General features: G+C 48.0%; 1 protein-coding gene across 1 annotated transcript; it reads right to left on the bottom strand.

The window, feature by feature from the left end:
* Positions 1-1,618: 1,618 nt before the first annotated feature.
* LOC103755786 (somatomedin-B and thrombospondin type-1 domain-containing protein-like) lies at positions 1,619-8,125 on the bottom strand. Its single transcript, XM_018073872.1, has 4 exons — positions 7,626-8,125; positions 6,621-6,699; positions 5,466-5,642; positions 1,619-2,023 (listed from the first exon to the last, which is right to left on the bottom strand). The coding sequence occupies exons 1-4, from the start codon at positions 7,897-7,899 to the stop codon at positions 1,906-1,908; spliced, it is 648 nt and encodes a 215-aa protein (XP_017929361.1). The 5' UTR covers positions 7,900-8,125; the 3' UTR covers positions 1,619-1,905.
* Positions 8,126-10,193: the final 2,068 nt, after the last annotated feature.

Below are 10,193 nucleotides of genomic sequence, written 5' to 3'. Positions count from 1 at the left end.
CCAGCAGCTCTTGACAGCACCTCATGTTATCAGCTCTCGGGGATGAGGCAGCAGCAAAGAAAACCCCTGTGGAAGACTTCAATTTTTTAGGCATTACTAAGCAAAAATTGCATCTTTTATAGCTTCAGTCTTCAATTCTGAAAGCATCTGGTAAAAGCAGGGTTTCATGTGATCAAGAGTTTGGGTGGATTTTGAAAGTAAAAAACATTTCCAATAGCTGGCTCCTTTCTGTTCCTGAAATGACCACCCACCTCTATATGGCCTGTGGCTCAATAAGGGGCTTCTGCAGGACAAGGAAAACCTTCCAATGACTAAATGCTACTCTGATTACAGATCCCCTCCAAGGGATGAAGCTGGCTTTCAGTTTGACAGAAATCTTCACCGCAAAAACCGGAATGACATTCTACAGTTATTTATTCCCAGCCCATTTCTGGGATCACATCCCTCCACTCACACGCCAGCAAGTGCTCCTGGGACAGCCACAAGTTCATCACAGGTTATGTGACACAGTGAAGTACAAGACTTCTTTTTTTTTTTTTGGTCTTAAAATCTTGCTACTCTGGGATGAGATTATCCTCCTGTGAGTCACTAATCCACAGCCAGCTTGTAACACACAATGAGAAGCAGAACCCTGCTCTCAAATCCCTTCTGTACTGGCCAAGGACATCAGGCACTTTCTGAGCACTCAGTGCCCACCACACGCCTCAGTGCTCATTCATGTCTCCATGCAAGACCTTCAGCATGGTCATTAGATGGCTTTTGTGATCCTATTCCAGACTAGAACTGAACCTGAGCATTAAAACTCTGCCAGCCCCAGCCTCTCACCTGGGTGTGACAGATGGAATGACCTCGACCTTGCCCTGCAGCGCCTCTGCCCCGAAGCACAAGCCCTGTCTGTAATTTTGGTTTCAAGCAGATTCAGAAGCATGTGTATAACAAAAGAAATATCACATCTGCTTCTGCACAGTGGTAGGTCGTGGTGCTGCACTTCCACTGGGAAATCCTGAGTAGTTCTGGAACTGGGCAGCAGTGACTTTTCCTTCAGCCTGACCTGCTGGAGCTAAGGAGTCAGTGGCAAGCCTGGAAAAAATTAGGGAGGTTCAGGTGCTAAAGAAATGGCATCACACAGATTAATCAAACAGACAGACACTGGGATAATATCTTCAGTCTCCTTTATTTTCATTTATAGAAAAGTATGAATAGAAATCAGCAGATTTTAAGGAAAATATTTCAAATATTTCCCAGTCATAAGGCTATAGCCAGCCCTTCCTATTTAGAGCCCCAGGACTGCACTGCATTTTGGGGCAACTCAAGAGATGCTCCTTGAAACCTTAAGTCCAAGGGCCATTTGTCCCTGATATCTGCTATTCTCACAGATTTGAGCAGACTCATTTCTAAGTTCTGACATTAACTCAGCAGTGCAAGATCAACCCTCTGTAAGAATGAGGGTCAGTATGAAATGATGTGACCAGGGAGGGTGAAAACAGAAGGAAAAGACACACAAGCACAAGCAGGAAGCATCCACAAAGTGCTATTGCCATGAAAAGGAGGCACTTGAGTTAATTTACTTTGCATTGTTGATTCTTCATTGAGACTTTAGAAAAAGAATAATTAAACCTGGGTTCTTACGGCCTTTATTGTCGTATTTGTTACTTGGTAAATTCTCTATCCTCTCAAGAAAGGAGGGATTTGCAAGAAGTCATCAGGGTCAGACATGTCTCTCTCAGGGAAGAAAGAGACTGGCACTTCCCAGCCAGCCTGATTTCTTTGGAAATCGAGGAGCACAGACAGACAGAGGACTCCGGGTGCCCCCTCTGACACTGAGCAGTCGCTGCTTTGCCTGGGGCTCCCGCTGCTGCCAGAGGAGGCACCACAGCCCTGGTGCACTGGGGCTGCCTGGGGAAGTCAGATGAACAAGAAGCTGTGAACAGAAGGGCAGGAGCAAGTGTCCAGCTGGCGAATTCTCCTCCAGGTTCCCTTGCATCGAGGGTTCCCCACCGCCTGCCACTGCAACAGCTGATTCCTGAAACAGAGTCACCAGAGGGAGACAGTAAATAAGCTGCACCCCCACTGCAGGGCAGTCACAGCGAGGCCTTAAATCACCCAGGAAATCCCATTTAGTCTGACAACATCCATTTTCACTCCACGGCCCCAACTCTGCCTTTCTACCACTGTGAAGAGGCAGCAGCCACACGGAGGCTTGTAGGTTGTACAAGTGTGAAGCAAAACCTCTCAGCCACAGAAACGGAGATTTTGGCTGTAGCACTGTGCCCATTTCCAGATTTTAGCAGTCAGCGGTTTAAGGGAATTCCTCACATCACTGTTTTCCAGCCCTGACCTTTGGAGAAGCACAAATACCACAACTAGATCAACTCTGGCCTTGTGCAGAGCGCTGCCCACAGATAGCCCAGCAGACCCCCAGCTCTCTTTGGTTTACAGTTCTGTGGAAACTGGAATTACTGTTCTAGCTCCACAAAGATAACCCTGCCCTTGGCTTAATGAGGTGTCATGCTCCAGAGCCGGGATTTATGTGTCACACATGGCTGGAAAAAGCTCGCTGTATTTTTCTTTTGGCTCAGGGTCATTTCAAAATACCAGATTCTGAGGATTAAGATCCCAGATAAAGCAGGCTGTGCACAGAGCAGTCCCATACCCTTCAAAACTCTGGGCTGCAGCTTTACCTTTACTTCTTAAACACATAAGCTCAACTTGCTTACTCTCATCTTGCTGGTAGGGAAGGCAAATACTCACTTTGCTATAAAACAGGTTAAATCAAGTCCATCCATCCTCTCTCTCCCTCTGCCCCACAACATGGGCACAAACTGCTGAAGTCTGGACATTCATGTGCTGCAAGCACCACATCTTGCTCCAGATGATGAGCAGCTGATCCTCCAAGACACAGGGTAACAGTTTCACAGATGTCAAGTCTGTGCTTTATTTGTACATCTTCTAGAAGAGGATCCAAACTTAGTAGATCTACTTCCCAGCTCAATGCTCTGCCTTGTCTATCCCATAACCTTCTAGAACAAAAAAGGCAATGCAAGCTAGATTATCCTAGCTATCCTCACCTGGTGGCCCCAGATCTGGCCATACACCAAGGACTTTGAGAAACATCCTGAGCTTGCATAACAGGGGTTAAAATAAAATGGCTTCTTCTACAGAGTGGGAGACAGGTGGAAGGCAGAGATAACAAGCACCTCTCTTCAACTTGAGACATTTATAAGCCAGACTCCACTTAGACACAAGAAGATAATTAGGAAATACTCATCAAAATATACCAGCATTGCTGAGTTTATTTTAAACTCTTGTCAGCTGTTTTCCTTCCTGAGAGTCACTCTTGGAACAATATTTCAGGGAACCAAACGCTGGCACGAGGGGGAAGCCAAGCACAGGCACGGCGTGGGTGGGACGCTGTGCACGTGGAGAGCTGGGACTGCACGAGGACAGGGCACAGCCACCCCCTGCCCACGGCTCTGGGTGCAGCCACACCAGCAGCAAGTCCAGCTGAGGCTGCACTGAGTGACTTGTGAGCTGATGGAGAAAAACTCAGCACGTGCTGCATCCCAGACTCTGGCATCAGCTTTGGCCTCCCACTGTCCCCTTTCTCGGGGCAGCACCTTTCTTTACAAGCATCACATTTATGCCCTCCACATCTGGACAGCAAATCCCAGCCCGAGGGGCCCCAGAGCACTGCTCTCTCACAAGCCTGGATGCTCACATATGCCCCCTTGAATAACAGAAGGCAGAAGCCTTTTCACAGACATTTCTCTCATCTCACTCAATGGCTGTTCCCAACAGTCCAATTCCTTCTCAGAGATCACAGAAGTCAGCTTTTTCCTCCAAGATCTGGTAAAAAAATGCATTGTTTCTGGAAACAAATGAGAGGATAGCTCTGCTCACATAAAGAATATACCTATAGTAAATACTTCACTTGAGATGCTGAAAACAAGAAAATCAAGCAAGATACTGAGCCCTGGACAACCTCCTTGACCCACCACTCTAAGGTCAAACAGTGACACAGACAATTTCTAGGCTCTGCTCAATTCTGATGAATTTAAACTACCTGCTGAGCTGTGGGCTGAGTCCTGACTTCAGTGAACCAGTCACCATTCACCCCAACTCTGTTATTGCTGCCTCCCTCCTGCCTTCAGCCTGCCAGCATTTGAGGATCAGATCATCATTCCTACAGGACACAGCCCCCTTTCCTTTGTGCTTCCGTTCCACATACAGCAGTGTTCACCAGATCAGGTGATGACAATGCCCCCCTCTTTCTGTAGCCCAGTGCAGAAATGAATTCCTGAAAATATTTTTTTATTTCACTTAATCTGATGCTCCTGACTGGCTCCAGAGTTTTAGTAAATAACATTATTGCAAGCTTTTATAATCATTTACAGGTTGAATGCAGGTAAGAGCTACTCCTGGCCACACCAGGATTTTTTCCTTCCTTATCTAAAAGCTTACATAACAAGCTGAAGAGGGAAGGAACAAACTCCAAAGTGACTTCCTCATCCTGAAAGCCTGAGAAAAACCCTGCCCACAAAGGCCATTATTGGCAGTCTTGGTAGTGCAACACATTGTGTGCTTCAGGCCTGACAATCCTAGTTTAGAGTTTCTAATTCAAACCAATGTGCTTATTCCAACATTTATATAAGTTTTAAATATATCCCTGCCCAGCACTGATGGGCAATGATTTTCTCAGGCAGGGCTGCTAATCAGCTTCAGAGGATGCCTTTAATAAACCAGCAAGGGGGTTAGGAGTATCAGGATTAAGGCAGTGCAGAACTGTGCCTCCAGTGACCACCACAGAGGTTTGGGAGCCAGGACCCCTCCATTGCTGGCTCTGCCCCAGAGGTGTTTCACAGCTTCAAGCCATTCCCTTCATCTTTGCCAGAGTCTGCCCAATTTCTACAACCTGAGTGGTGCAAATCAATCACCCCAAAGCTTCTTCAGGTCTCCAGGGAAAGGATGCTGAATGTACAGAGACTTACCAGACTACCACTTCCATCCAACCTCAGATGCCACCACGTACCCCAAGTCCCTAAGGCAGCTACCATTCACCACAAGTACTCAGAAAGGGTCACTTGGAGAAACAAAATCCCCAGTGCTGAAAAATCAGAAGCAGAATTGGCTTTATTTGACATCTGACAGGACTATTAGCCTTAGAAGCCTGGCTGGAGTGTCTTTAAAACAAAAAAACTCCACAAGTGTGCCACCCTAAAGCCAGTGAGATTTAGCAGACTAAGGGCAGGTACTCCCACATCCAGTCCTGGTACTGCCCTGGTTTAATACATGAGCTTCACCAGGTCATTTCAACTCTTCAAGAAACTCATGGTATGCAACAAGGAGCAGTGAATATATGTAGAGTGCTCCACAGAGCTCCATGCAGCGCCTTGGGACACTGGAACAAGTGGATCAAGGGAGAAGAATGAAAAATTCAACATGAAAACAAAAGCTGAAACTCTTACTTTGTGCTCCCAGTGCCATCCCCGGAGCAATGCTGACTCCTGGAGTCCAGGGCCGGGTGCTGACACTCCACACAGACCGTGTGGCCCTCCCTGAGGTAGCGCATCCAGCGGGTGTACGAGTGGTGGCTGTGCAGGCAGCCCGGCGTGATGGCCACCAGCTGGAACTCAACACAGTACCTGCAAGCAAAGTCACTGAGAGGGTCAGTCAGCTCAATAACCAGGCTAGAGCCCTCCACAGGACTGCCAGACTAAACTGGAAGACCATAGATCACTAATTAAGAAAAACCAAACCAAACGAACCCCACACCCGAGGTCATTAAAAGCAGAACACGTGGTGTGCTTGCATTTTAATAAGGTTAAATAAGGAATAAAACTACTCTGTTGGTGCTTTCAACTGACATGTCAAAAATACAAATAGAGACACAGATTGGTCAAGCATTTGACTAATCTAATCCCAAGCCTGGTATCCATTTGCTGAGCCACACTTTCTCTACCAACTCCTACCTGTTACCTGTAATGGGTTTTGTACAGCAGCTTGTGACAGAACCTAAGAGTCAGTCTGTAAAGGTTTTCCTGTCATGATCTCCCTCCTAAGAGAGTGAGGCTGTCACATCTCAGTGGGAGGACAACCAGATTGACACAGCACTTCCATGCTTCTGATTTTAGCCAAACCTGAGAAAGAAACAGCCAAAGCCCAGGGACTGCAGGAAGAACCCCTGGGGAATCACCAGCTTGCAAGGCTGTGTATGAGGGGTTACAGGGTGGAAGATAACCTTTCCCATCAGCACTGTGTCCCTGCTAGCAAGGAGCCCAACTGGGAAAGAGGAGGACTGGGAAGGCTGATGCCAGCTCCCTGTGTTTGAGGCACCAGCCTGGAGGCAGGGCAGCACACACAGACATGGCAGAAGGTAAAAAGCAACAGAGCTTTTAGCACAGCCCTGCCTGTACCTGTGCTGTGAAACAATGCTGCAGGGGAAAACAGGCAATGTTACAGCCAAGAGGGACTGAAATGGGAGAGGGATGTGCTTCCCATGCTGCCGTTCTGCTGGGGAACACTGGCTCTGAGTGGCGAAAAGCTGGGCCACAAACTGCAACCAGAGAGACTCTGCAGGTGGAATACAACTGAGTCCCTGGGCCCAGCCTCCTCCAACTTACCCTGCTCTTTCCTTGCCATCAGCTGCAGCTCTTTTCTTCCTCGCTTTTCCAAACCCTCCCGTAGTTATTAATGCAGGGACTGTGTTTACCAAAGAGAAAGGGTACAGAGCGTCAGTGGCAATGCTGCACTAAGGCTCCTCACGTCTGCAAAACAGCAAAGATGGGCTTTTAATGTCATAGGGGTTTATCTTCAGCAGGAGACAAAAACAATTCTAACTTTGTATTTTCGTATTATCCATGACAGTCAACCATTTCACTGGAAAGAGAATCTGTAGAGCTGCCAGATTTTAGCCTGAGCAGAGTAAGCCTACTTGTAGGCACATCCAAAAGACAGAGAGGGAGACAACGTCCACTTAATGCCCACTCTCAACAGGTTTGAAGTCAGCTGCTGCTGACATCCAGACTGGATAAATTTTGACCCCAAAATCAGCAAAAATGACAAGTAATTCTTCTAAAACTCGGTAAAGGTGTGCCATGAAAAGCTGATTTGAACCAACTAAAATCAGGCTTTTTCTCCAGAAACTATTTGGAGGTCTCCTCTGCCTGCACTCTGCTCCAGTGCAGAGAAGTAATATCTTATCTGACAGGTATTGCTCCTTTGTGACTTTTTGCAGATAACACATAAAATGAAACTAAAAAAATATATAAATGACAAAAAAAAGTATTCAACATCCACTTACAGAAGTTTTAAACAGACATATATCTGCCAACCCTATCAAAATTGCCAGAGATTTACGCTTGTATAAGGGAGAGCACAACAGGCCTGTAATATCTCACTTTTGAGCAGAACACAGCTAATGGCAGGCACCACCTCCAACACTGGGAAGGACACATGGAAGCCCTGTGTGAAGAGCTCAGTTCTCACTTACCCAGGCAGGGCCAGGGCAAATAGGCTGGTGCCTGAAAACAACTCTTCAAATACAGTGAAGACCAGCTCTGCTGACCCAAACCAGAGTCCTCCCCACGATCACCCCCCCCAGATACTTTTATTTTCAGTGGACTCACTCAGGGACTGTTTGCACTCTGTTCCTTGCTGAGTCCAGTACTCCACACAGCCAGCCCTCTCCTCCAGAGCAGGACATGCCTCTGCCCCATTCCTGGGCTCCTGGACAATGTGCCTCGTCCGGACACGATACGTTGTCTTGCAAGGCTCTGCACAGCCACTCCAGGCGCTCCACTGAGATACCACACAGGGGATGACTGGAGGAAGAGTAAGAAAAGGGGGGTGTGGGAGGTTACAGGAGTGATGCCAGTAACATGCCTTCTCCAGAAAAGACATTTTTTGACATAGCTCAGTACAACCTTCCTTATTTCAGACCTGTCCCACAGTTGTGTTGGGCAGTTCCCAGCAGTTCTCCTCCCAGGAGATCATCTGCCCAGGCTCCAGCCAACCAACACAACCTGACAACCAAGAACAATTGCTTTAGAGAAAAACACTTGCAGGTCAGCCTAGACTCATACATTATTTCCCCCCACACATATTCTCAGTTGGCTTCAGTCCCTCTCCTTGCATTTCTGCACCTTGTGCCCGAGCTGGGTCAGTGTAGGACAGCACACCCTGCCAGGACCTCCAGTGTTAGTTGTCAGGGAACAGGGGTTCACTCCCTTGCTGGTTCAGCCCTCAGGTGCCTCAGGCACACAGAGCTGCTGAAGGCCAGCCCACACCCCTCTGAACACACTGAGCCAAGGGCTGCCTTCCACCAAAGTCCCTGTGAGCACCTGAGGCAAACCCCCCATGCGTGACCCCCGATGCTGAGCTCAGGCATGAGGAACTCCCCGGTTCCCAGCCCAGCTCCTCTGCTGCTCTATCAGTTTAAAGATGTGGATGAGCCCATTCAAACACATTAAGAAGAGCCACCATGCTCAGCACCTACAGCAACAGACATTATCAACTTACAAGGGCATGCACAACCCTGAGTCCCAATGATTTCAGTGGAACATGACCTGCTGAATGCTGGGACAAATCCCAGCCTTTCTGAGCAGCTCAAGCTTGATACTTCAATTTATTCTCCCTCAGAACACAGACAAACCTAACTACAGCATTAACCTCACTGGAAAATGCATTTGTCTTCAGAAACTTTAGGATGATCATTCAAATGCTACTGCTCTTCTTTTTTTGTCTAAAGTCAACACAAACAGCTTTTTTAACCTATTCAAAGACTAGACATTACATCAATTATCTAAGTAATTGTGACATTTCTTATATGCAGTAACACACCACAAATAAGCCTTTGCATCGGACTGCAGGCTACCCAACTTTATCATCCTTTTGTGCATTTGATTTGATCAGAATATTGTGCTCTTCAGTTTGGTTTGGTGTCAGATATTAATGCATTTTCTTTAATATTTTGCCTTACAAGTCAAGTTTGATAAAGTAGCTCTTGAGCAGCGAAAGAAAGAAAACTATTGGAAAAGGTTAGGCTGTGGAGGCAATACAAGTCAAAGTAGAGCTGAGTCCCTGACCTCCAGGACAAACAAATCACAAGAAATAACACAGAAACACCTCACCCAGCAGAGCAGCAGCTCTGCCAGCTCACAGTGAGCAGGCACTGCTGTACCTCAGGGAGCAGGTGCTGCTGTTCCCTGGGGAGCAGCTGTCCCTTCACAGTGCCTGACCACATCCTGCCAACACATTTTCCTTATTACTCAGCTAATGAATCAGCTGTATGAATAGACACAAGAGGCTCCTGTCCATCCCACTTATCCCTGACAACTGCCAAGAGCAGCAGGATTCGGACACAGAGGTGCTGAGGGAGCAGCTGAGAGCCCAATAGTTGTCAGGCACCAAAGGCATGGGGGCATCCAGCACCAACACCATCCTGAACAGCCCCAGCAGCAGGGGAGCCCAGTGCATGGTCCTGCAGCACTGGGTGTCCTTCCTCAGGAGGGGAGAGGCAGGTTTCAGGGATCCCAGCAGCCCCACTTCATGCTCCCTGCTGCCCTTGGGAGCTGTGGGTCTACAGGTCTGCCAGCCTGGCCTCATCCACAGATATATCTTGTATAAATCACTCTGGAATTAACCTATTTCCAACCCATTTTCCAGCTCTGTGTTGAAAGGAAAAGGACAAATCACAGGAACGTGTGCCCATCTGCCTAGAGCACAACTCTGCTTTGGCACAGCTATGCAGGTTTGAAATCAAAGGCATTATGTGAGCGGTAAGGATCCTTGAGGATGCTGTTTGTGGGAAGGGAGTATGAGATCGTTCCACTTACTAAAGTAACTTTTCTCCTTAACTGACATCCACACTTAGTAGAAGACGTCCCTGGAGGGAGCACTACTGTGCTCCCCGGGACCCCGACACAGCCGCACGGGCATCGGGGTCCAGGCTCTCGCCAGGGGAAACCTGAAGCTGCAGCTGCCGATGCCTTTTGCAGGACAGCACGGACTGACAGGAGCAGCGGATCTGATCCCATCCACGGTAATTCAATCCACAAGGGGGAAAGGGGGATTCTGACTCAGTCAGGAAACGTCCCGTTTCACGCTTCTGTCCTGTAGGAAGACGCAGCAGCCTCCTGACCTGTCCAGCGAGCTCCTGCTCCAACGGGACCCCGGCGGGACCCGGCACCTCCGGG

The sequence above is a fragment of the Manacus vitellinus genome, unplaced genomic scaffold (genome assembly GCF_001715985.3).
Source record: "Manacus vitellinus isolate BGI_N305 unplaced genomic scaffold, ASM171598v3 scaffold_26_pilon, whole genome shotgun sequence".
NCBI classification, from domain to species: domain Eukaryota; kingdom Metazoa; phylum Chordata; class Aves; order Passeriformes; family Pipridae; genus Manacus; species Manacus vitellinus.
Note: the sequence above shows the minus strand (reverse complement) of the source record. Positions and strands in the feature narration are given on the sequence as shown.

Coding starts and splice junctions, on each gene's coding strand:
- LOC103755786 (XM_018073872.1), bottom strand. CDS start 7,899: ATGTCTTTTCTGGAGAAGGCATGTTACTGGCATCACTCCTGTAACCTC. Junction 5,643..6,620: donor GATGGCAAGGAAAGAGCAGG/GTAAGTTGGAGG, acceptor CTTTGCTTGCAG/GTACTGTGTTGAGTTCCAGC. Junction 2,024..5,465: donor GATGGCACTGGGAGCACAAA/GTAAGAGTTTCA, acceptor ACTCTGTTTCAG/GAATCAGCTGTTGCAGTGGC.